The sequence below is a fragment of the Coregonus lavaretus genome (assembly GCF_964263955.1).
Source record: "Coregonus lavaretus genome assembly, chromosome: 3".
Lineage (NCBI taxonomy): Eukaryota > Metazoa > Chordata > Actinopteri > Salmoniformes > Salmonidae > Coregonus > Coregonus lavaretus.
The window spans coordinates 1735916-1763772 of NC_139990.1; the positions used below are offsets into that span (position 1 = coordinate 1735916).

At 43.3% G+C, this 27857-nt stretch overlaps 1 protein-coding gene across 2 annotated transcripts in view; it reads right to left on the reverse strand.

Moving 5' to 3' along the window:
• The window catches only part of LOC311125099 (focal adhesion kinase 1-like), a gene marked incomplete at its 5' end in the record, with an annotated part of 1344976 nt that overhangs the window by 39561 nt on the left and 1277558 nt on the right, over positions 1-27857 (reverse strand). For both annotated transcript variants that reach the window (XM_084158371.1, XM_084158370.1), the window contains 7 exons: positions 2522-2595; positions 4622-4652; positions 5841-5958; positions 7447-7554; positions 8460-8537; positions 9167-9307; positions 16898-16952. In XM_084158371.1, the coding sequence (XP_084014497.1) occupies positions 2522-2595; positions 4622-4652; positions 5841-5958; positions 7447-7554; positions 8460-8537; positions 9167-9307; positions 16898-16952 (605 nt within the window). The remainder of the gene's footprint in view (positions 1-2521; positions 2596-4621; positions 4653-5840; positions 5959-7446; positions 7555-8459; positions 8538-9166; positions 9308-16897; positions 16953-27857) is intronic.

The following is a 27857-nucleotide window of genomic DNA, read 5'->3' on the forward strand; positions in this document are numbered from 1 at the left end:
CAATATCGAATGAATTCAGTTAAATATATTGGATTTATGCTTTAGCTTTTTTTTTAGGGCTTTTCTCTCTGAGCCCTTTCTGAGTAATAGCATTGATGGATGGTATCAAGAACTGGTGTAAACATGGAACTCAGACCGTCTCAGAACACACTCCATTAACACTCCGTTTAACCTCAGTGTTTTTGATATGTGGCGAAATGTCCACTATCAAGTGCAGAGCTGTAGTGTGGTGGTAACACTTCTCAGCATAAGTCACATATACAACTCCCCACCGGAGACTGGGGTTCGATTCCCGTGTCCACCTTTCCCACTGTTTCTCCCACTTGCCTGTCTCCCCTTACGATCTTCCTCACTGTCTGAATAAATTGTCAAAACTCCCAAAACATATTTTTTTCAACCCACTATGAAATAGCATCCAGTCTGACAGTGCAACTGAAACAACCAGTATGACTATTAATTACTGACAGTGGTAGAGAGGAGACTTATCCCATAGTTTGTTTCAAAAACTGCATTTAAAGAAGTGTTTATATAGATAGGCCTACTGTGGGCATATGCTAAAAAATCATCAAACCATATTGTTTAAAACAAATCAGTAAACTCTTAACCATCTATCTGGAATATACTATCTGTGAGTACTACACTCCTCAACCTTTACATCACTGTGTAGCTACAAGAGAGCTGACGCACCCTAAGATACCCTACGACACTTAATATCACCCTATGACACCCTCTGATCCTCCCAACCTCAGAGACAAGCTCTCAGCAGCATAGAACACAAGCATCTCTTTGATACCATACTGTCTGACTCTCTACTCCCCTAATCTCTGACCCCTGGTCAGTTAACAGGGCCTGTCCAACCCCTTCAATCAGGCCTTTATCTGTAACTGCAGCCCCCCAGGCTATTAACATTCACCAGCCACATCACAGGCCTCTGACATTTAGAAGATTAAGAGAAATAGACTGGGGAAGAGAGAGGGAGGCAAAATGATGGAGGGAGGAAGGGAGGGAGAGAGAGATGTAGAGAGAGAGAGAGAGAGAGAGAGAGAGAGAGAGAGAGAGAGAGAGAGAGAGAGAGAGAGAGAGAGAGAGAGAGAGGGGAGAGAGAGAGAGGTGAGAGAGAGAGGAGAGAGAGCGAGAGCGGGAGAGGGGGGAGAGAGAGAGAGGGGGGAGAGAGAGGGGAGAGGGGAGAAAGAGGAAGAGAGGCGAGAGGAAAGAGAGGGGAGAGAGAGAGTGAGATGGTAGGGAGAGGAGAGGGGAGAGGGAGAAGGGAGGGAGAAAGAGAGACGGAGAGAGGGTAGAGAGAGAGAGGGGAGAGAGAAAAAGACGGAGAGAGAGGAGAGAGCGAGACAGTGAGAGGGAGAGGGGAGAGCGAGACAGAGAGAGAGACAGAGTGAGAGAGGAGAGCTGTGAAACACAATGGACAAGACAGTCATTCTCCTTGTCTGATGCTAATGATACGTAAGTGAAGCTAAAGCGTGGACCCAACTGCTCCTGAGTCTAAAGGCATCAACATGCTTTTGGTTGGGCTGGCGCCTAGCCGAGTTCAGCTACGTGAACCCAACAAATGTCTCGCATACTGCCTTTGTTTGAAAAACCAGAAAAAGCGGCAATAGTACTGTTTGTCCATCTTGAGACGCCTTAGCCAGTATACCCTTCCCCAAAATAGTCAAAACTAATCTAAGATAACTCAAGAAATCTGTCATTATTTTGGACTTTTTGCAGAGGAGATCTTAGTCGCACAATTTTACAGCAGTATTTGTTCAAGTGAACAAAATGTGCATGAAAACGAGTCGTCTATCGTTGAAAGACAACAAACACTTCATTGAAGAATCCCTACTGTTGACCAATGACCGACGAAGGGCCGTAGACTTCGGCTTGCCTCGAGAAAAAAATGTGTGTGCATCTTCGTCGGGGGGGGGGGGTTGTGTTTGCATGGGCATCTCCAGCTGCAGGCCTTGGCACCTGCTGGCCCCCTCATACCCTCCTCACCCTGCCAATCCCCTCCCGTCCTCCCCATCTCCTTAGCAGTGACTCCTCCTGCCAGTTGCTAATCCACAAGCATGTTAAGGCTGCAGTGTTACGTTCCAGTGTGATAGATGTGCCTCGTGCAATTCAAAAGCCGCACTGCCGCTGCTAAATCGTTGCCTCAACTGAATAAAAATAAGAGGCACTTTTATGATCTGAGTGACAACATCAGATGGTCTGAGAAACCTCCACGGTAACCATCTAGCTAGCTTGTAATCCTGGAAGTATAGCCAATCATATTAATACCCACAAACATCCAAGTAAGGGCGTTCATGCAATATTAGGTTGAGCATTAGATATCTAATACTTACTAATATCCAGTGGCTTTACAGATCAATGGACGGAAGCATCTGGGATCAGCTTGAGAGTGATTATCTGATAAAAGCATGGTCATCTTCGCTCCAACAGCCACCCATATATGGACTTCCATCAATAGCCCAGCTATGTACAGTACAATAAGACAGTCAGAGATATTGATGAGGCACTGATCTCTTACCTGAGACAGAGATGGCACGCACCCCGGCGCTCCGGACCACCCCCTCTACTACCTTCTTCTCATTGTTGGGTACCCTGCAGGGTAAAGGGCAGAGACCGAGTGGATCAACAAGGGAAATTCCCAAACCTAAAACCAGTTAGTAAATCAACAGCGTCCACAGCAACTCCAGGAGGTTCAAGTGCATTCCTGAAAACGATCTCTGGGGCTAAATGGAAAACATCCAGAATATTCTGAGAACCATTCTCCTCCTGGAGCCACTGAACAGTCTTGGAAGGATCTAGTGTTGAGGTGCAGGACCAATATGGGGACTAGGGAGGAGGAATTCTGAGAAGAACCTACTGTAGAGAACTATTTATCAGGATTCAACCTCAGAACTGTTTAAACAGGTTTTTAGAAGAGTTTGTTATTTGAGCTAAAGAGAGAGAGAGCAAGGCATGTAGAGAGAGAGAGAGAGAGAGAGAGAGAGAGAGAGAGAGAGAGAGAGATGTAGAGAGAGAGCGAGAGAGAGAGCCTTTACAAGTGTTTGAAAACACTAAGTGGAAAATATTTGGCTCCATAACGTTTATCCTTATTTGACCAAAGCCCAGAGAGCCAAAGAGCAGAGAGAGAGAGAGAGAGAGAGAGAGAGAGAGAGAGAAACAGAGAGGGAGAGAGAGAGCGAGAGAGAGAGAGAGAAACAGAGAGGGAGAGAGAGAGAGAGAGAGAGAGAGAGAGAGAGAAACAGAGAGGGAGAGAGAGAGAGAGAGAGAGAGAGAGAAACAGAGAGGGAGAGAGAGAAAAGGTGCGATTGTGGAAAACACCCCTCTAGCTCTAGCTGAAATAGGGTTGACCCCATTTAGTCGACTGATTGTTTGGTCGATAGGCTGGTCGACCGAGATTTTTTAAAATCGAGCAGTGGCAAATATATACAAATAATTTATTCACGCCTGTCTGAGTGGAGTAATCCATTGCAGAGTACGCGGGGATGGCAGACCAGTATCACCCAGTAGTACATTTACCATTAATTACCATAATTTTGATTCTACAATGTTTGTTTGGTTACTGTAATGCATTCAATATATTATTATTACAGTCTTACCGTTGTCATTGTAGGAGTGGGCACGTTGTTTGCAGAGTGCACAACCTATGCTACACTTGTGAGGAAAAAGTTTTGGTTTATTTCATTCCATTTACGAGTTGTCAATTTATTCATTGTCTTTTGTTTGGAGCGCTTCTGTCAATCTTGAGTAAGGACACGCACCTGATTATGCATAGAAGTAGGCCTGGGCTACCTGGCCTCTGCGCAAATGTAGGCCTATAAATGTGCCCATTTGGGGATCTGATACTATTTCTGATTGTCTTAACTCACCATCATTGTGTAGCTTCTCAAAGTAATTTTTTCTTCGCCTCAAACTGAAAGTAAACAAAGTCTGTTTTCACATCAATTGAGAATGACAATAGCTCCTCAATGTAGCCTATTTGAAAAATATTTCCAGCTCTCTCCAATGTTGCAAGTTTGCTAGTACAAGCTTTGGCCTGACCAAGTTAATAGTTGATAGAATGTTTCAAGTTCCTTGCAGACAGGCCATGCGTAGCCAATGTGATTTATAGGATATTTATTTTTATCAGGATATTTTCTACCTGCAGGCTGCAATGTTTTTATATGTTTGCTTTATGTAGGCTACTTTTACATATTGGCAATGGCAATAGAAGTTACTTTTAGATTTGTATCATTTTCATTTAAGATAGAATTTTGATTAACCACATGACATTGATTTTGAGATATGAAGACTATTATAAATTAAATGAAACTGTTCCTCGGAAATGTGCACATGGAAATCTAAACTGGCACGCAGATCAGTAGAAATGGTACGATAACTTTGTACTCCAAATGGAAAAGGTTTGCCGACCGCTGGCGTAGCCTATTACCGGCAACAGAGCTGACGCTAGGAGTCCTACAAATAGATTTACTGACCAGATGGTTTCTTGTTTGTTTCTTTCTTTCTTACACAGTTCTTTATGTTTATACTATCATATAGGTTTTTATGTGAATGAACATTCAAAATATACCCGTACCATACAGTAGACCCTGATGTTGTGTACTGTATGGCAGATACTCACTTGGGGATTGACGGCAATGCTCTCTCTCCCTCTGTTGAACAAAAATACAGATGAGAGGTATTGTCAAGCAAAGCAGATACCGTAAAACAATGCAAGACATGTTCATCATTTTGAGTATCAGAATAGTAAAATCCAAGGAAGAGGTGTGTGGGTGAGGGGGGGGGGGGAAATCACAAGCACAGGAGAGGAATAGCCTGTTTCAAGTGTTCCCCTACTCCCCTCTACTCCCACAAAGGAAAGAGCAGACAGTACAACTCCAAACAAGGCTTAATAACACCCCCCCCCCCCCCCCCCCCCCCCCAAAAAAAAACAACAACAACATATCTGCTTCAAGCAAAGACTAAGGTGTTTTTTGTTGAAAAACCTTTTTGTGGTCCTCTGTAGCTCAGCTGGTAGAGCACGGCGCTTGTAACGCCAAGGTAGTGGGTTCGATCCCCGGGACCACCCATACACAAAAAATGTATGCACGCACGACTGTAAGTCGCTTTGGATAAAAGCATCTGCTAAATGGCATATTATTTATTTATTATTTTGAAAATAAACCAGATCTCTATCAGACTGATAAAGGCATTGAGTATTGACAGTGAATTCACCTACAACTACTATCAATGTGTAATAAAGGCATCGGGGAAGTCATGACCACAACAAAACAATTCTGTATGAGTGTATTTCCAAATCAAACTACAACTGGAAACCTTAGAAAACGGGAAGAGTTAAAAAATAACACTACAGTCTACTGTTGCGGCGATTGCCTAATGTTTGGAGATGACCTAATACAATGCAGTCCATTTAGACTGAAATGAGAACATCACACAAGGCAGAGTGAATCTGTGACCATCACTGGAGCAACGCAATCTTGAAAACCTAGTAATGTTAACACTCAAACCCAAACAAACTTCAACTACAGTAATAATTATTAGTAGTAGTATCTTTTTGAGACGGTGTGTGGGACATCTGTGACTGCCACAACACAATCGTCAACACCATAAGCAGGTAAGCAGCCCCCATACGAACTCAAACTGTATATATTGTGTGTGTGTGTGTGTGTGTGTGTGTGTGTGTGTGTGTGTGTGTGTGTGTGTGTGTGTCGAAGGCAGAGTGCAACTGTCAGTGTACCACTAGCAACACAATCTTAAAAACCATCTAGTAAAATGGTACCTCCTGGTATGTTTTTGAGACAGTGTGTGTGTGTGTGTGTGTGTGTGTGAGGAAGACGTACCTTTCTGTGGCCGTATGATGAAGGACTGGGTGGCTCCGTTGACCAGGCGACAGTAGCCGTCTATGAGGTCGGCCATGTTTTCAGCTGTGGTGAGTGACGGCGTGGTCACTGTGAGAGGCTGTGGACACAGAGCAGCAGCCCACAAAGAGTCATTATTAGCAGCACGGGCAGAGGGACAGGGCTGTTACAACTGTTCTGCTCTGACTGGGGCTGCCAGCTGCCCCTCCCATCACACATCAACTGTGTCATCCTCTATGGCTGACAGAGAGAGTAGTAACCCAATACTATAATCATCCTCTATGGCTGACAGACAGAGTAGTAACCCAATACTATAATCATCCTCTATGGCTGACAGACAGAGTAGTAACCCAATACTATAATCATCCTCTATGGCTGACAGACAGAGTAGTAACCCAATACTATAATCATCCTCTATGGCTGACAGACAGAGTAGTAACCCAATACTATAATCATCCTCTATGGCTGACAGACAGAGTAGTAACCCAATACTATAATCATCCTCTATGGCTGACAGACAGAGTAGTAACCCAATACTATAATCATCCTCTATGGCTGACAGACAGAGTAGTAACCCAATACTATAATCATCCTCTATGGCTGACAGACAGAGTAGTAACCCAATACTATAATCATCCTCTATGGCTGACAGACAGAGTAGTAACCCAATACTATAATCATCCTCTATGGCTGACAGACAGAGTAGTAACCCAATACTATAATCATCCTCTATGGCTGACAGACAGAGTAGTAACCCAATACTATAATCATCCTCTATGGCTGACAGACAGAGTAGTAACCCAATACTATAATCATCCTCTATGGCTGACAGACAGAGTAGTAACCCAATACTATAATCATCCTCTATGGCTGACAGACAGAGTAGTAACCCAATACTATAATCATCCTCTATGGCTGACAGACAGAGTAGTAACCCAATACTATAATCATCCTCTATGGCTGACAGACAGAGTAGTAACCCAATACTATAATCATCCTCTATGGCTGACAGACAGAGTAGTAACCCAATACTATAATCATCCTCTATGGCTGACAGACAGAGTAGTAACCAAATACTATAATCATCCTCTATGGCTGACAGACAGAGTAGTAACCCAATACTATAATCATCCTCTATGGCTGACAGACAGAGTAGTAACCCAATACTATAATCATCCTCTATGGCTGACAGACAGAGTAGTAACCCAATACTATAATCATCCTCTAGTAACACAAATGAAAGGGTCCATTCATACAGGGCGGAGCCCCGAGTGGATGAATGTATGTTACAGTAAAAGTCATCCCCAACAAGAAGACCTCTATGTGGAACCATTTGGAAATGGCACACTTATGTCCACTGCTCAGCTAAATGTGGGGGGGAACAGGCTGAAAATATGTGATTTTCTAATGGGTGAAATGAGCAGTATTTACAAAAGTTTTTGCACCTTTTAAACACGTCGAGTCATGTTGATGAAGTCAACCTCATGGTAAGGGATATGATGATATGTGTGCATCCTTATGGTACTCTATTCCTTACATATATAAAGAATAAGGTGCCATCTGTGACACAACCAGGGTTGATTGGTACCTCAGCAGCACCGGCCACGTTGAGCTGCAGCATCCCCTTCCTCTCCTTGTCCTCCATGACGGAGTACCCAATGGTCTGCACCTGGGTGAAGTTGGCAAGGTGGGTTGGCTGGAGGGGAGGAATGAATCAATCAATCAATTCATCAAATGTTTTTTTTTTTACATCATAAACCGTGCTGCAGATTATAATTTCACATACAGTGCGTTAGCTCACAGAGCAGTCCACTGGGCACACACAGGTCGAATCAACGTTGTTTCCACGTCATTTAAATGAGATCACGTCGAACCAACGTGGAATAGACGTTGAATTGATGTCTGTGCCCAGTGAGAGGTCTTTTTGTGAGAGGAAAATTTCTAATTATGATACCAAAAGTAAAGTTGAACTAACTTTTTAAATGGTCACAATATTTATTGGGAAGCTGCATTTTGTGTTATCTATCTATTCTTTCATTGGAAACGTTCCATTTCAAGCTGCTACATTTTTGTTCTTGACAGGGATGTTTTTGGCGTATCGTTTGCTTACAGAACAAGAGGGGTCTCTTGGATTCCAGAAATAACCTTTCTTAAAACCTTGGCTCACGGTCAATTAACAAGAAGAAAATCTGATACTCTCAGTTTGGTGGGTAAAAACCCCCAGGGTCGATTTTGGGAGGATTTCACTTACTTAACAAACAGTCTCTCTCTCGTTCTCATTACCTCAGCCCCCTGAAGACGTCATGACATAATGACTAGGAATGCTCTTTGAAAACCAATACTTTCAGGGTAAATAGATATTGTATAGTGAGGGGAAAGAGAGCGACTAGTCCATAGGTTACAAGTAGTGTTTGGTTCCAGATGTTCTTCTTTGAGGAAGACCACACTATGTAATGGTCCTAAATATCTTTGAGAAAGTTTGATGTCCTTGGTTTAAAACTATATAAGTCATATAACTGTAAGGCCTGTGCTTGTTTGTGTGGAAATGCAAGACAAGGATGCACAACACGATAAATATGAATATGAACATTTCCTACTTACAGTCGAGCCCTTGTCTGTGAGGTAGCTAATGCCCTCCTCAGGTCCAATGGCTAGCTCTACTTGGATGACCCAGCTCAACTATCAGTAAGAAAGAGAGAAAGAACCATTGAGATTATTGTCTTCAGTTCAGTCACAAATCAACAAGAGGAAAAGAGAGACACACACAATGAGAGTTAAGCAGAGAGTTCAGTCTGTCGGCTTCAAAGTGCCAACTCATAACAATGAAAACACCTGTCTGCTACATCAATGATGTCATTGTTGGATAAAAAAAAAAATGTTGTGTTCATTATGGCCAGCAGGGGTCACTATGCAACTGTCATTTCATTAAGGCTGCAGCGAGACGGACGAAATCACCCAAATTACAACCATGATATCCCAGGCTTTATTTACTCCACTGTCTGAGAACAACAGAATTGAATTGTTGAGAAAACAATTGTAACCTTGGAAATAATCATATGATGCTAAATGCATCATCATCCCAGTTTTTTGCTCTTTACTGAAAGTGCTCTGTCTTGAAAACTTGACTGCTGACATGCACAATTCTTTGAGATTGTATTAAGAGTGGACTAATGAACAAAATACTTAAAGACATTAGTATTTAAAGATCCCTTTAATTTTATCCTCTGGGATTTCAAAAGTGCATCTTATCGATATATATGTTTTATTTGAAACCAAGAACAAATAAAATAAAGTGAAATTCAGCCTACCCCGAGAGCACATTTAAAACACTCCTTATCGAATCTGTAGACGGGTGCCAGAATCTCCAGGAACATGAGGATGCTCTGGTCATCATTCATGTTGGCAAACTGTTTGAATGTCTGCTGGATCAGCTTCCGCAGGGTTTTGGCCTGAGAGAGAGGACAGAGAGAGGGAGAGGGTCATTACTAGACAGGCAGACATGGGCTGCATCCCAAATGATACTCTATTCACTATACTGTATGTAGGGAAAAGGGTGCCATTTGGGACGCAGTCATGGTCCAGTGTTTCCCCTATATTCATTTGGCAGCGGTCGCCCACCACTGCTAAATTGTTGCCGCCGCAGAAAAAAGAAGACGTTTTTTTTAAAATATATATTTCTGCCGAGAACAACTAGCCTGGGTCCCAAACTAGAAGGACAGCTAGCCTGGGTCCCAAACTAGAAGGACAGTAGGCAACTCTTCTATTGTTTTGATGCCATAGCCTACATGTTTGGCTTGGCAATGAACGAGAGAGGAGTTGGCTTAAAGCACAGACTACTGGGATTAGTATATCCATTTGATGCACAGTGTACACAACATTAGGAATCCACGCATGTCTCAATTGTCTCATGGCTTAAAAATCCTTCTTTAACCTGTCACCTCCCCTTCCTCTACACTGATTGAAGTAGATTTAACAAGTGACATCAATAAGGGATCATAGCTTTCACCTGGATTCACCTGGTCAGTCCATGTCATGGAAAGAGCAGGTGTTCCTAATGTTTTGTAAATAGCCATTATTTCTTGATGAATATAAACATTTTACCCCTTGAAAATCCCAGACTGCCCCTTTAAAAAAGCTATCCATCGCTTTTATATGCTGTACCTCCATGAGGAAGAAGTGAACGGTATTGATAACCATATCGATTGGAGAATATATTGACCGTCGTGACTCTTGCCACAGACAATTGGGGTCATAGCAGGGGGACTGGGGGCTGCGTCCCAAAGGGCACCCTATTCTCTATATGGTGCCATACTTTTGACCAGTGCCCTACTTTATAGGGAATAGGGAGTGAGTTGGGAAGCAGCCGGGGAGTGAGACAGACCAGTTCATAGAGTCCAACCAGTGTAGAGCGCCAGTGGAGTTGTTGGCCTGATCAATGTGACCGGGTCAATAGTGACTCCATTGTCCATTAGAGAGTTTAAACGCCATAATAAATGCATGAGACATCACGCTTTAGCTTTAATGACAGGTGATGTTGACACTATTACTACACACTGACTGGGACACGTACGCGCACACGCCATAATTAAAACTATCACTATTACTACACACTGACTGGGACACGTACGCGCACACGCCATAATTAAAACTATCACTATTACTACACACTGACTGGGACACGTACGCGCACACGCCATAATTAAAACTATCACTATTACTACACACTGACTGGGACACGTACGCGCACACACCATAATTAAAACTATCACTATTACTACACACTGACTGGGACACGTACGCGCACACGCCATAATTAAAACTATCACTATTACTACACACTGACTGGGACACGTACGCGCACACGCCATAATTAAAACTATCACTATTACTACACACTGACTGGGACACGTACGCGCACACGCCATAATTAAAACTATCACTATTACTACACACTGACTGGGACACGTACGCGCACACACCATAATTAAAACTATCACTATTACTACACACTGACTGGGACACGTACGCGCACACGCCATAATTAAAACTATCACTATTACTACACACTGACTGGGACACGTACGCGCACACGCCATAATTAAAACTATCACTATTACTACACACTGACTGGGACACGTACGCGCACACGCCATAATTAAAACTATCACTATTACTACACACTGACTGGGACACGTACGCGCACACGCCATAATTAAAACTATCACTATTACTACACACTGACTGGGACACGTACGCGCACACGCCATAATTAAAACTATCACTGTTACTACACACTGACTGGGACACGTACGCGCACACGCCATAATTAAAACTATCACTATTACTACACACTGACTGGGACACGTACGCGCACACGCCATAATTAAAACTATCACTATTACTACACACTGACTGGGACACGTACGCGCACACGCCATAATTAAAACTATCACTATTACTACACACTGACTGGGACACGTACGCGCACACGCCATAATTAAAACTATCACTATTACTACACACTGACTGGGACACGTACGCGCACACGCCATAATTAAAACTATCACTATTACTACACACTGACTGGGACACGTACGCGCACACGCCATAATTAAAACTATCACTATTACTACACACTGACTGGGACACGTACGCGCACACGCCATAATTAAAACTATCACTATTACTACACACTGACTGGGACACGTACGCGCACACGCCATAATTAAAACTATCACTATTACTACACACTGACTGGGACACGTACGCGCACACGCCATAATTAAAACTATCACTATTACTACACACTGACTGGGACACGTACGCGCACACGCCATAATTAAAACTATCACTATTACTACACACTGACTGGGACACGTACGCGCACACGCCATAATTAAAACTATCACTATTACTACACACTGACTGGGACACGTACGCGCACACGCCATAATTAAAACTATCACTATTACTACACACTGACTGGGACACGTACGCGCACACGCCATAATTAAAACTATCACTATTACTACACACTGACTGGGACACGTACGCGCACACGCCATAATTAAAACTATCACTATTACTACACACTGACTGGGACACGTACGCGCACACGCCATAATTAAAACTATCACTATTACTACACACTGACTGGGACACGTACGCGCACACGCCATAATTAAAACTATCACTATTACTACACACTGACTGGGACACGTACGCGCACACGCCATAATTAAAACTATCACTATTACTACACACTGACTGGGACACGTACGCGCACACGCCATAATTAAAACTATCACTGTAAAAGTATGTCATCTAAAATCAACTCCCTGCAGAACAACAAAACATTTAACTAAATTGAAATGGAACGTTGAGAATTTGAAAATATAATTGAACGTGATTTTAAAGCCAGTTGCAGTGTGTGCATTGCCAGAGTTGAGATCTGGGACACAAGCTGATGTCCATTATGAGTGTAAATCCATAGGAATGCATAGCATCTACAGTAGACCTATATCCATGCTTCTTAAATCCCTCTTTACAAGCCACACTATATTACGTAAAGTATCTAGAAGCAAGAACAGACATATTTTGCTGCAGATCTTCATCAAGGACTTATGTTGACAAGCTGCCTACCCTACTACTCTACATACCGGCTTTTAAAACCAACGACTTATAATTGTAGCATTTTAGACTCCACTTAATGGATGGTGGGGTTGGAATTAGGAAAATATACACTATATATACAAAAGTATGTGGACACCCCTTCAAATTAGTGGATTCGGCTATTTCAGCCTCACCCGTTGCTGACAGGTAAATAAAATTGCCACCTTTCCAACAAGTCAGTTCGACAAATTTCTGCCCTGCTAGAGCTGCCCCGGTCAACTGTAAGTGCTGTTATTGTGAAGTGGAAACGTCTAGGAGCAACAACGGCTCAGCCGCAAAGTGGTAGGCCACAGAAGCTCACAGAACGGGACCGCCAAGTGCTGAAGCACATAGCGTGTGAAAAATGGTCTGTCCTCGGTTGCAACACTCACTACTGAGTTCCAAACTACCTCTGGAAGCAACGTCAGCACAAGAACTGTTCACCGGGAGCTTCATGAAATGGGTTTCCATGGCCGAGCAGCCGCACACAAGCCTAAGATCACCATGTGCAATGCCAAGTGTCGGCTGGAGTGGTGTAAAGCTCACCGCCATTGGACTCTGGAGCAGTGGAAACGCTTTCTCTGGAGTGATGAATCACGCTTCACCATCTGGCAGTCTGACGGATGAATCCTAGTTTACATTACATTACATTTTTTGTCATTTAGCAGACGCTCTTATCCAGAGCGACTTACAGTTAGTGAGTGCATACATTTTCATACTGGTTTGGTGGATGCCAGGAGATCGATACCTGTCCCAATGCATTGTGCCAACTGTAAAGTTTGGTGGAGGAGGAATAATGATATGGGGCTGTTTTTCATGGTTCGGGCTAGGCCCCTTAGTTCCAGTGAAGGAAAATCTTAACGCTACAGCATACAATGACATTGTAGTATGAGAAAAAAATATATATATATGCACTCACTAACTGTAAGTCGCTCTGGATAAGAGCGTCTGCTAAATTACTAAAATGTAAAATGTAGATGATTCTGTGCTTCCAACTTTGTGGAAACAGTTTGGGGAACGCCCTTTCCTGTTTCAGCATGACAATGCCCCGTGCTGAAAGCGAGGTCCATACAGAAATGGTTGGTCGAGATCAGTGTGGAAGAACTTAACTGGAAGAACTTAACTGGCCTGCACAGAGCCCTAACCTCAACCCCATCGAACACCTTTGGGATGAATTGGAACACCGACTGCGAGCCAGGCCTAATCGCCCAACATCAGGCAGTTATAGCAGCAAAGGGGGGACCAACTCCATATTAATGCCCATGATTTTGGAATGAGATGTTCGATGAGCAGGTGTCCACATACTTTTGGCCTACTACTACTTAGTGTAGTTTGCTGGGCTTTTTTTAGCTGTTCTAATACCCATCAGGTGGATTTCTCCATGAAAATGAGATTTAACAGGGTAGAGACATTAGACCACACACTACTATTGACCAGGGCCCATAGGAATAGGGTGGCATTTGGAAGGCAGCCATTGTTGACTCTGGCAAAACGATTAAATGCTAGTTTCCCTCCACTTTTTCCACGGGTGCCTGTCCTCATTGGTCTAAATGGAAACCTTCTCCTGTGAGCCTGGGGATGCTAATTATGCAAATGTCACCTCTGTGAAATCAATCATTTATTTTATTGCCTAATTAGATGATGCTTTGAGTGGGTAATATTAGGATCTCAGCCATCTGCCAGGTAATGTGCTCTGTCCAGCGGAGAGAATAGGAGCAGGAATAACCACGTTAACATCAACAGAGGAGGGGTCTGGAGTGTGTGTCTGTGTGTGTGTGTGTGTGTGTGTGTGTGTGTGTGTGTGTGTGTACCTGTTTGTCTGTCTGTGCGTGTGTGGCTTCAGTGCATCACTGAAAGCTTGACCTGTTCATCATATCATTTCCAGGAATTAACAGTGTGAGGACGATCATGGTTTTTTAAATCTCCCAGAGCCAGAAGCTTCATTTTCAGTGGAATCATACAGTTTTTACACATGCACACACACAGACGGGGGTGGTGAAGGGGCGTTGGGTTTCTATGCTAAAGATAACTAAGAACAGAGTAGATAGTGGATGGATGATGGAGGCCTGACAGAAGGCCACCCCCCCCCCCCGTATCGCAGCACCTCTTTCTAAATATCTAATTTAACTGTATATAAGAATACGAATATGTATGAATAGTGCGTAAATTGTATTTTTGTTGTAATTCCAATATATAACTCATATTTAATTAAATTTTTTATTATAATTAATTTTTATGTTTTATGTATATATATAAAAAAATAATGGGTGGGGGGGAGGGGGGGGGGGGGGTTAAATTTAGTGTCCTTGTCTATAACTGTTCTGTACTTTGTAATGTATTTATATGTTTTATGTGGACCCCAGGAAGAGTAGCTGCTGCATGTGCAGTAGTTCATGGGGATCCTAATAAACTAAACTTTCCCTTGCACCATTGGTGGAGGGAAAAAACTTAAGTAGGTTTAGCAGTGACCTGTGGGGCTGTAGGGTCAGGCGCCACCCCCACCTCCAGGTAGAGCATCTGTCCACCCCTCTCTCTCTAACTCCCAGGAACCCACACCCCTCACCCCTCCTGGGTCACTGGGCCCCACGATCACGCCCACCCCATTGTGGCCCAACAGCTAAGTACACCCACGCACGTGCCGTAAATACATCACATCACACACAAACACAGCTGGGGCGCATGGGTGCACACACACACATCAGGCAGGCAGGCAGGCAGGCAGGCAGGCAGACAGACAGACAGACAGACAGACAGATGCGCAATTCCCCTTTCGGGAGTTGCTTCAACTGACTAGTCCAACAACACAAAATAGCCAGCTGTGTTCTAGGCTGTGCACTGGTTTTAGCTAACCTATCTTGGCTAGTGAGATGAGAGGAGTTGACAGATGAGTGGGTTTGATTCAGCTGGGGCTCCTCCCCCCCAACAGGCCTGTATGTACGAGGGAGGCTAGCCTAGAACAAGGCTGGAACAAAGACCCCGCCCCCATAAGACAAAGGGCAGGAAGGAAACATGGAATCTTCAGTGCGTGGTACATTGATATTAAAGCTGTGGTGCTATCTCTGAGAATGCATTGTAGACTGACTGGACCGTAGATACACTGCTCAAAAAAATAAAGGGAACACTAAAATAACACATCCTAGATCTGAATGAATGAAATAATCTTATTAAAATACTTTTTTCTTTACATAGTTGAATGTGCGGACAACAAAATCACACAAAAATTATCAATGGAAATCAAATTTATCAACCCATGGAGGTCTGGATTTGGAGTCACCCTCAAAATGAAAGTGGAAAACCACACTACAGGCTGATCCAACTTTGATGTAATGTCCTTAAAACAAGTCAAAATGAGGCTCAGTAGTGTGTGTGGCCTCCACGTGCCTGTATGACCTCCCTACAACGCCTGGGCATGCTCCTGATGAGGTGGCGGATGGTCTCCTGAGGGATCTCCTCCCAGACCTGGACTAAAGCATCCGGCAACTCCTGGACAGTCTGTGGTGCAACGTGGCGTTGGTGGATGGAGCGAGACATGATGTCCCAGATGTGCTCAATTGGATTCAGGTCTGGTGAACGGGCGGGCCAGTCCATAGCATCAATGCCTTCCTCTTGCAGGAACTGCTGACACACTCCAGCCACATGAGGTCTAGCATTGTCTTGCATTAGGAGGAACCCAGGGCCAACCGCACCAGCATATGGTCTCACAAGGGGTCTGAGGATCTCATCTCGGTACCTAATGGCAGTCAGGCTACCTCTGGCGAGCACATGGAGGGCTGTGCGGCCCCCCAAAGAAATGCCACCCCACACCATGACTGACCCACCGCCAAACCGGTCATGCTGGAGGATGTTGCAGGCAGCAGAACGTTCTCCACGGCGTCTCCAGACTCTGTCACGTGCTCAGTGTGAACCTGCTTTCATCTGTGAAGAGCACAGGGCGCCAGTGGCGAATTTGCCAATCTTGGTGTTCTCTGGCAAATGCCAAATGTCCTGCACAGTGTTGGGCTGTAAGCACAACCCCCACCTGTGGACGTCGGGCCCTCATACCACCCTCATGGAGTCTGTTTCTGACCGTTTGAGCAGACACATGCACATTTGTGGCCTGCTGGAGGTCATTTTGCAGGGCTCTGGCAGTGCTCCTCCTGCTCCTCCTTGCACAAAGGCGGAGGTAGCAGTCCTGCTGCTGGGTTGTTGCCCTCCTACGGCCTCCTCCACGTCTCCTGATAGCGCCTCCATGCTCTGGACACTACGCTGACAGACACAGCAAACCTTCTTGATTGACTTGGAGTTACATTGTGTTGTTTAAGTGTTCCCTTTATTTTTTTGAGCAGTGTATATTTTCTCATCAATAACCCTGAAAGAATAAAGAAAATGTTTCTGAAGCATCATCTTACCTTGACTGAATCCAGTAAACTCTTGGGGAAGAATCTTCTTAAGCCCACGTCTTTTCTGTAAAGAAATGAAATAAAATACAACGAAAGCAGAGGAAAAGGGAGAACGTCAGTTTAGACTTCAATGAGAACGCAAAACTTTCACTTTAGCAATGAATGCTAATCGTCAACTTTCGGATGAATATCAACGCATCAAAATAGTCCCCTGACCGAACTGGTGTAGGATGAAGTTGCCCCAAGATCAGGGTTCTTCAATTCCGGTCCTGGAGGGCCGAAACACTTCTGTTTTTTATTTCTACCTGGTAGTTAATTGCACTCACCTGGTGTCCCAGGTCTGAATTAGCCCCTGATTAGAAGGAGAGGATGAAAAACAGAGGTGTCTCGGCCCTCCAGGACCGGAATTGAAGAACCCTGATCTTGGGTCAGTTTTGCTTTTCCACACTAATAGTTAAGGTTAGGATTGGGGGAGGGGAAGCTGATCCTAGATGTGTACTTAGTGAAAACGTCACGCCCCACGTTGCATAATTGTACCTCTCTGATACCGATCTAGCAGGGAAACAGGAGAGAAACACATCCATTTACTCTGGATCATTAGTGGGACTTACAGTATCTAATGCGAATACTGCAGCGGAGGCCTATGAAGTTAACATTGACATTTTTAGTCATTTAGCAGACGCTTTTATCCAGACTTACAGGAGCAATTAGGGTTAAGTGCCTTGCTCAAGAGCACATCCAACAGATTTTCCACCTAGTCGGCTCGGGGATTCAAACCAGCAACCTTTCGGTTACTCGCCCAACGCTCTTAACCGCTAGGCTACCTGCCATTATCCACAAAACATAGTGAATTCAGAAAGTATTCACACCCTATAACTTTTTCCCACATTTTCTTGTGTTAAAGCCTGAATTTAAAATGGATTACACATACTTTTTTTCCCCCTTCGTTGTCCTAAAACACAATACCCCATAATGTCAAAGTGGAATTATGTTTTTTGAAATAAAATAAAAAGAGAAAAGAAGAAGTTAGGCTGAAATGAGTCAAGAAGTATTCAAGCCCTTTGTTATGGCCTAAATAAGTTCAGGAATAAAATGTGCTTAACAAGTCACTTAATAAATTGCATGGACTCACTCTGTTTGCAATAAGTGTTTAACATTATGTTTTTTATGACTACCTCCTCTCTGTACCCCACACATCTGTCAACTCTCTGTCAGGTCCCTCAGTCGAGCAGTGAATTTCAAACACAGATTCAACCACAAAGACCAGCGAGATTTTCCAATGCCTCGCAAAGAAGGGCACCTATTGGTAGATGGGTAAAAATAAAACAAGCAGACACTGAACATCCCTTTGAGCATGGTGAAGTTATTAATTACACTTTGGATGGTGTATCAATACACCCAGTCACTACAAAGATACAGGCGTCCTTCCTAACGCAGTTGCTGGAGAGGAAGGCCATTGGTGACTTTAAAACAGTTACAGAGTTTAATGGCTGTGATAGGAGAAAACTGAGGATGGATCAACAACATTGTAGATACTCCACAATACTAACCTAATTGAAAGAGTGAAAAGAAGGAAGACTGTACAGAAAAAAAAATATTCCAAAACATGCATCTTGTTTGCAATAAGGCACTAAAGTAACACTGCAATTTGTTTTGATTTTTTAAAAACTTTTTGTCCTGAATACAAATGTTATATTTTCAAGCATAGTGGTGGCTGCATCATGTTATGGGTATGCCTGTAGTCATTAAGGACTGGGGAGTTTTTCAGGATAAAAAATAAAGCAATCTATTTAATCAATTTCTGAATTCAGGCTGTGAGACAACAAAATGTGGAATAAATCAAGGGGTATGAATATTTTCTGAATACTGTAGCCGTCTGTGTACTGAGAGGAGGAAGACAAGGGGGGGAAAACAGCTAAACAGGACATTGGCTAATGGCTAATGGCTAACGACTAACGGTATCCGTTGTGTGTGGACCAGAGAGAGTGAGAGAATGGGAGAGAGAGAGAGAGACAGACTGAGAGACGGCGAGAGAGAGAGAGAGATTTGAGGGGAAGAAGACCTGAGAGAGAGAGACAGATAGAAGGAGAGGGGCCTTGAGATGGAAGAGGAGAAGAGGAGAAGAAGAGTCACAGTGTAGGTTTTAAAGCATTTAAATTCCTCCCTCCCACACAATCAATTCATTATAAGGTCTCTATGAAAAGATAGCTTGTTAAAATACGAGGCGCTCCCACGGCCATTTACGTTCCGCCGGCCAGAATCAATCCACATCATTTATAAGGCCAAGGCCACAAAATCTGCCTGAAAATTGATGCTGCCGCAGTGCTAACTGTGCCACTAGAGATCCTGGTTCGAATCCAGGCTCTGTCGCAGCCGGCTGCGACCGGGAGACTCATGGGCGGCGCACAATTGGCCCAGCGTCGTCCAGGGTAGGGGAGGGAATGGCCGGCAGGGATGTAGCTCAGTTGATAGAGCATGGCGTTTGCAACGCCAGGGTTGTGGGTTCGATTCCCACGGGGGGCCAGTATAAAAAAATATGTATTCACTAACTGTAAGTCGCTCTGGATAAGAGCGTCTGCTAAATGACTAAAATGTAAAATGTAAATTACCATGATGAAGCTTTGCTGGTAACAGAGCACTTCTATGCATGTGAGTGAGGATCTACAGTGCCTTAAGAAAGTATTCATACCCCTTTGACCTATTCCACATGTTGTTGTGTTACAGCCTGAATTCAAAATTGATTAAATATAGAATTTTTCTCTCACCCATCTACACACAATAATAATGAAGTGAAAACATTTTAGTAAATTTATTGAAAATGTAATACAGGGGGGAGCGGTTTCAACATGGCTACGTAAAGACGTGTTCCGAGGCCTCTCCACTAAGGGTTGATACTTTTATGTTTTAACCTTTTATCTATCGAAACGAGAACACACTTCGCATAAGGGTGGCAGGTAGCTTAGTGGGTAAGAGCGTTGTGCCAGTAACCGAAAGGTCGCTGGTTCTAATCCCCGGGCCGACTAGGTGAAAAATCTGTCGATGTGCCCTTAAGCAAGGCACTTAACCCTAAATGCTCCTGTAAGTCGCTCTGGATAAGAGCGTCTGCTAAATGACTAAAATGTAAAATGTAAATACCTACTGGCTCTAGCAACATTTGGGTGGCATTCTTGGATATGTCTGGAACCGGGAAAATGAGACGAAACGGTAAACAAGAAGATACGACGAAGACTAGCAACAAGATGGCTGATGCTAACTTTATGGAGATACTATTCACCATCCGTGCAGAAACGGCTACACTACGCTCTGATTTCATGACCGAACTTCGTTCCTCTGTGTCAAGTCTACGAGCTGAAATTATGACAGAAGTCCAGTCAACTATGGCGACACTACAAACAACTATCGCGACACAAATCCCAAAAATAAAGGATATGGAAACGTCGTTGACCGACATCGATAAGCGGCTAACCGAATTGGAGACCAAAAAAAGCTTACCTCTGAGAACGTGAAGCTAAAGGTTAGTCTAGATGAACAGGAAAACCGTTCCCGGAGACAGAACATACGTCTGGTCGGAATTCCAGAAGGGACAGAAGGGCGCAATCCTACCGAGTTCATGGCCTCTTTCCTGCAAGACGTCCTCAGCGGAGAGACGTTTGACAGGCCCCCAGTCATCGACCGGGCGCATCGCACTCCAGCGGCAAAACCACAGCCCGGTCCCCCTCCCAGAGCAATGCTGGTCCGCCTACATTACTTCCAGAACAAAGAAAAAATTATTCGGACCTCCCGCGAAAGAGGACAGCTGAACTACAATGGCAAGCGGATCCATATCTTCCCAGATTACTCGGCAGACCTGGCAAGACGCAGAGCTGCATACAAAGATGTGGACGCCCATCTTCACAAGGCAAGAGTCAGATTTGGCTTGATACACCCGGCTAAACTGAGGATTACTTTCCAGGGGGCTAGCCACACATTTGACGACCCCCAGTCTGCGCTCACCTTCTACCGGGACAATATCCACTGAACAGCGGCACAGAACCCAGATCCGTGAAGGCTGCTAGTTATGTTATTAGGGTGCACACATGGTCAGTTTATGGACATGAACATGAGTAACTTTTATTTGCCCTATTTGGGCAGTCCATGCACCGCATATAGATGGCTGACTACCTCGGGATGGAACCGTCTACCATGCCATGGTATTCAAAGTAATCGTTAATAAGTGTTATGGTGTAATGTAACTAAGCTTTTCATTTATAGAACTGAGGTTATTTTTCATTTTTTCATGAATGAATAAGCCAAAGCCCAATGACGTTCCTATTAATTTGCTCCTTTAGTTGGGCCTCAAGGTAGGCAAAGGGACGTAATTACTAGGCTATATTCATTTACTTTAGGCCCGCACTTTGTATTTATTTATTTATTATACAGGCTGCATGTGACTGTATAGTGTGTGTGTTCGGGCACATGCATATGAGTGCAATAGCGATAATGCTTCGAACAATTTAAAATATTAGGTTATTCATTTTTCATCCACATGTCCATAGATCTATGTTAATTAGATGTACAGTGAGGGAAAAAAGTATTTGATCCCCTGCTGATTTTGTACGTTTGCCCACTGACAAAGACATGATCATTCTATAATTTTAATGGTAGGTTTATTTGAACAGTGAGAGACAGAATAACACACAAAAAATCCAGAAAAGTGCATGTAAAAAATGTTACAAATTGATTTGCATTTTAATGAGGGAAATAAGTATTTGACCCCCTCTCAAATCAGAAAGATTTCTGGCTCCCAGTTGTCTTTTATACAGGTAACGAGCTGAGATTAGGAGCACACTCTTAAAGGGAGTGCTCCTAATCTCAGCTTGTTACCTGTATAAAAGTCACCTATCCACAGAAGCAATCAATCAATCAGATTCCATACTCTCCACCATGGCCAAGACCAAAAAGCTCTCCAAGGATGTCAGGGACAAGATTGTAGACCTACACAAGGCTGGAATAGGCTACAAGACCATCGCCAAGCAGCTTGGTGAGAAGGTGACAACAGTTGGTGCGATTATTCGCAAATGGAAGAAACACAAAAGAACTGTCAATCTCCCTCGGCCTGGGGCTCCATGCAAGATCTCACCTCGTGGAGTTGCAATGATCTTGAGAACGGTGAGGAATCAGCCCAGAACTACACGGGAGGATCTTGTCAATGATCTCAAGGCAGCTGGGACCATAGTCACCAAGAAAACAATTGGTAACACACTACGCCGTGAAGGACTGAAATCCTGCAGCGCCCGCATGGTCCCCCTGCTCAAGAAAGCACATATACAGGCCCATCTGAAGTTCGCCAATGAACATCTGAATGATTCAGAGGAGAACTGGGTGAAAGTGTTGTGGTCAGATGAGACCAAAATCGAGCTCTTTGCCATCAACTCAACTCGCCGTGTTTGGAGGAGGAGGAATACTGCCTATGACCCCAAGAACACCATCCCCACCGTCAAACATGGAGGTGGAAACATTATGCTTTGGGGGTGTTTTTCTGCTAAGGGGACAGGACAACTTCATCGCATCAAAGGGACGATGGACGGGGCCATGTACTGTCAAATCTTGGGTGAGAATCTCCTTCCCTCAGCCAGGGCATTGAAAATGGGTCGTGGATAGGTATTCCAGCATTACAATGACCCAAAACACACGGCCAAGGCAACAAAGGAGTGGCTCAAGAAGAAGCACATTAAGGTCCTGGAGTGGCCTAGCCAGTCTCCAGACCTTAGTCCCGTAGAAAATCTGTGGAGGGAGCTGAAGGTTCGAGTTGCCAAACGTCACCCTCAAAACCTTAATGACTTGGAGAAGATCTGCAAAGAGGAGTGGGACAAAATCCCTCCTGAGATGTGTGCAAACCTGGTGGCTAACTACAAGAAACGTCTGACCTCTGTGATTGCCAACAAGGGTTTTGCCACCAAGTACTAAGTCATGTTTTGCAGAGGGGTCAAATACTTATTTCCCTCATTAAAATGCAAATCAATTTATAACATTTTTGACATGCATTTTTCTGGATTTTTTTGTTGTTATTCTGTCTCTCACTGTTCAAATAAACCTACCATTAAAATTATAGACTGATCATGTCTTTGTCAGTGGGCAAACGTACAAAATCAGCAGGGGATCAAATACTTTTTCCCCTCACTGTATGTTAACCCCTTTATTCAACATAGGACATAGTGAAACTTTTTTCATTTTTCTTAAAAACCCTTAGTGGGCTTCCTGTTAGTAACGTGACAGAAAACAGGTTAGGTACTGTTTTTGGGGTCTGTCATTTCATTTGGGGACTCGGCAGTGGGGTTTTTCAAAATATTATTTTTATGTTTTATTTTAGTTCAGGGTTACACAAACGTCTTTTAATGGTTTTGTTTTTGTGATGCACTACTCAGTCTGGGTTGAGTTATTCTTTAATACTACTGTAACATAAACAGTTCATTTAAAGCAGTCTCCTGCAATGTTCGGGGCAGTTGGCATGTGGTCAAGAGGAAGAAAATTCTAACATTCTTAAAAAAGGAAAGGGTTTCAATTGATATGCTACAGGAGACCCGTTTATCTTAAACAGAACATGCTAAGCTGAAGAGGGACTGGGTGGGCCAGGTGTACTTTTGTTATTTTAGTTCAAACAAAAGAGGCACTGCCATCCTTGTAATTACAAATGTCCCATTTACATTTGAGCACCAAGATACAGACCCTGAAGGACGATTTATTTTGAGACAGGTAATATACATGGTCAACATATTACTATACTAAATGTATATGGCCCGAACACAGACTCCCCCAAATGTATGTCTGACATGATATTATTATTTAATCAACACTGCAAGGGACTTGGGTTTATTTCAGGAGATTTTAATTGTACTTTGGGTAAATTGGATAAATCATCAACTGCTCCAGTCTCGAATCATAGAGCCTCAAATGCTCTCAGAAGCATTTGTGATTCATCTGGTTTAGTAGACGTATGGAGAGAGCTAAATCCTAATGCCAGAGACTATACTTTTTACTCTAAACCCCATAATTCATATTCTAGATAGGACCATTTTTTTATGCCCTCTACTTACATGCATGTTGTTCAGTCATGTGCTATTGGTTCTAGAGTCATTTCTGACCATGCCCCAGTCTATATAGATATTGAAATTGGCAAAACAATCCCCAAAACGAGATATTGGAAACTTAATACGTCTCTGCTTAACAATGAAGGATTCTGCTCTGTGATAAAAGATAAATTATCACATTACTGGCTCGACAATCAACTCTCTCCTGTCTCAGCTGCAACTATCTGGGATGCTGCTAAAGCAACCATAAGGGGTTATATAATTTCCCAAGCCTCTCTGATCAAGAAGCTTAGAATGGAAAATAGGGAAGAATTGGAGGTTGAAGTAAAAGCATTTAGAACTTTTTCATAAACAACAACCAACCAAGGCGAACTGGAATTCACTAGCTTGTGCTAAGGCCAAACTCAATTTAGAGCATACTAAGCATGTCAAAAACTGTTGTTTTTTATCAAGCAAAAATATTCTGAGTTCGGTAACCATCGGAGACGTCTACTTGCACACCAATTTAAAAAAGAACAAAAAGAAAGATTGATTAAGTCTATAAGGATGGCAGACGGCTCCACTTCTTATGATCCATTGCTTATCAATAATACGTTTTGCGACTTTATAAATCTCTTTGAACTTCACAATGTACAAGATCGAACGACAAAATTACAAAATATCTGAATAAGATCATCTTGCCCACTATATCAGATGAGCACAGAAATATACTAAATGCTCCCTTTACTCCTGAAGAGGTTTGGGAAACTATTAAGGCAATGCCTTCTGGCAAGGCACCCGGCCTAGATGGGTTCTCTGCAGAGTTCTACAAGAAGATCTGGCCTGAGATATGCCCTATCTTCATGCCTGCTCTAAATGATATGTTCGAAAGAGACATCATACCAGAGTCCTGGAAAACTGCATCCATTAGCCTGACACTAAAAAAGGGCAAAAACCCATTAAACTGCTCTTCGTTTAGACCTATCAGTTTGCTAGGAGTTGATGTTAAAATAGTCGTTAAGACACTTGCCCGCAGGTTGGAGGTCCTACTTCCAGACCTCATTAAACCTGATCAGACTGGCTTTGTCAAATCCAGATTTGGAACGGACAATGTGAGATGTGGTTTGAATATCATAAACCACCTTGGCAGAATTAAAGACCGTGCACTCATTGTCTCTCTCGATGCCGAAAAGGACTTCGATAGAGTTCAGTGGACATTCTTGTTTGCTGTATTAGAAAAAGTTCATCTGGGTGACCATTTTATTAATTTAGTAAAATTACTTTATTCTGACCCATCACTGCAGTTAACACAAATTGTAAATTATCAGAAAGATGATCCTATTGGTAGGGGCTGTCGTCAAGGCTGTCCTTTATCTCCTGCTCTGTTCTCGTTAGTCATGGAACCACTGGCTGAGGCAATAATGTCTGGTAATAACATCAGGAGCATCTCTATGGGTGACCAAGAGCATAGAATTTCATTATTTGCTGATGAGGTGCTTTTATACATGTCTAAACCAGAGACCTCTGTCACTGCAGTAATAGACAGCATATCTGAATATGGTAACCTGTCAGGGTACAAAATTAACATGGATAAATCCATGGCTTTACCTTTGAATATCCCCTCTACAATCAACGTAGAAACAATATCTCCATTCCAATTAACTGAAACTGGCTTAAAATACATGGGCATATACAGTGGCTTGCGAAAGTATTCACCCCCATTGGCATTTCTCCTATTTTGTTGCCTTACAACCTGGAATTAAAATGGATTATTTGGGTGTTTGTATCATTTGATTTACACAACATGCCTACCACTCTGAAGATGCAAAACATTTTGTATTGTGAAACAAACAAGAAATAAGACTAAAAAACAGAAACCTTGAGGGTGCATAACTATTCACCCTCCCAAAGTCAATACTTTGTAGAGCCACCTTTTGCAGCAATTACAGCTGCAAGTCTCTTGGGGTATGTCTCTATAAGCTTGGCACATCTAGCCACTGGGATTTTTGCCCATTCTTCAAGGCAAAACTGCTCCAGCTCCTTCAAGTTGGATGGGTTCCGCTGGTGTACAGCAATCTTTAAAATCATACCACAGATTCTCAATTGTATTGAGGTCTGGGCTTTGACTAGGCCATTCCAAGATATTTAAATGTTTCCCCTTAAACCACTTGAGTGTTGCTTTAGCAGTTTGCTTAGGGTCATTGTCCTGCTGGAAGGTGAACCTCCATCCCAGTCTCAAATCTCTGGAAGACTGAAACAGGGTTCCCTCAAGAATTTCCCTGTACTTAGCGCCATCCATCATTCCTTCAATTCTGACCAGTTTCCCAGTCCCTGCCGATGAAAAACATCCACACAGCATGATGCTGCCACCATCATGCTTCACTGTGGAGATGGTGTTCTCGGGGTGATGAGAGGTGTTGGGTTTGCGCCAGACATAGCGTTTTCCTTGATGGCCAAAAAGCTCAATTTTAGTCTCATCTGACCAGAGTACCTTCCATATCTTTGGGGAGTCTCCCACATGCCTTTTGGTGAACATCAAACGTTTGCAAATTCTTTTCTTTAAGCAATGGCTTTTTTCTGGCCAGTCTTCTGTAAAGCCCAGCTCTGTGGAGTGTACGGCTTAAAGTGGTCCTATGGACAGATACTCCAATCTCCGCTGTGGAGCTTTGCAGCTCCTTCAGGGTTATCTTTGGTCTCTGAGTTTTGGTCCGTGAGTTTTGGTGGGTGGCCCTCTCTTGGCAGGTTTGTTGTGGTGCCATATTCTTTAAAAAAAATTATAATGGATTTAATGGTGCTCCGTGGGATGTTCAAAGTTTCAGATATTGTTTTATAACCCAACCCTGATCTGTACTTCTCCACAACTTTGTCCCTGACCTGTTTGGAGAGCTCCTTGGTCTTCATGGTGCCCCTTGCTTAGTGGTGTTGCAGACTCTGGGGCCTTTCAGAACAGGTGTATACAGTATTTAGTCAGCCACCAATTGTGCAAGTTCTCCCACTTAAAAAGATGAGAGGCCTGTAATTTTCATCATAGGTACACGTCAACTATGACAGACAAATTGAGAAAAATAAATCCAGAAAATCACATTGTAGGATATTTAATGAATTTATTTGCAAACTATGGTGGAAAATAAGTATTTGGTCACCTACAAACAAGCAAGATTTCTGGCTCTCACAGACCTGTAACTTCTTCTTTAAGAGGCTCCTCTGTCCTCCACTCGTTTCCTGTATTAATGGCACCTGTTTGAACTTGTTATCAGTATAAAAGACACCTGTCCACAACCTCAAACAGTCACACTCCAAACTCCACTATGGCCAAGCCCAAAGAGCTGTCAAAGGACACCAGAAACAAAATTGTAGACCTGCACCAGGCTGGGAAGACTGAATCTGCAATAGGTAAGCAGCTTGGTTTGAAGAAATCAACTGTGGGAGCAATTATTAGGAAATGGAAGACATACAAGACCACTGATAATCTCCCTCGATCTGGGGCTCCACGCAAGATCTCACCCCGTTGGGTCAAAATGATCACAAGAACGGTGAGCAAAAATCCCAGAACCACACGGGGGGACCTAGTGAATGACCTGCAGAGAGCTGGGACCAAAGTAACAAAGCCTACCATCAGTAACACACTACGCTGCCAGGGACTCAAATCCTGCAGTGCCAGACGTGTCCCCCTGCTTAAGCCAGTACATGTCCAGGCCCGTCTGAAGTTTGCTAGAGTGCATTTGGATGATCCAGAAGAGGATTGGGAGAATGTCATATGGTCAGATGAAACCAAAATATAACTTTTTGGTAAAAACTCAACTCGTCGTGTTTGGAGGACAAAGAATGCTGAGTTGCATCCAAAGAACACCATACCTACTGTGAAGCATGGGGGTGGAAACATCATGCTTTGGGGCTGTTTTTCTGCAAAGGGACGAGGACGA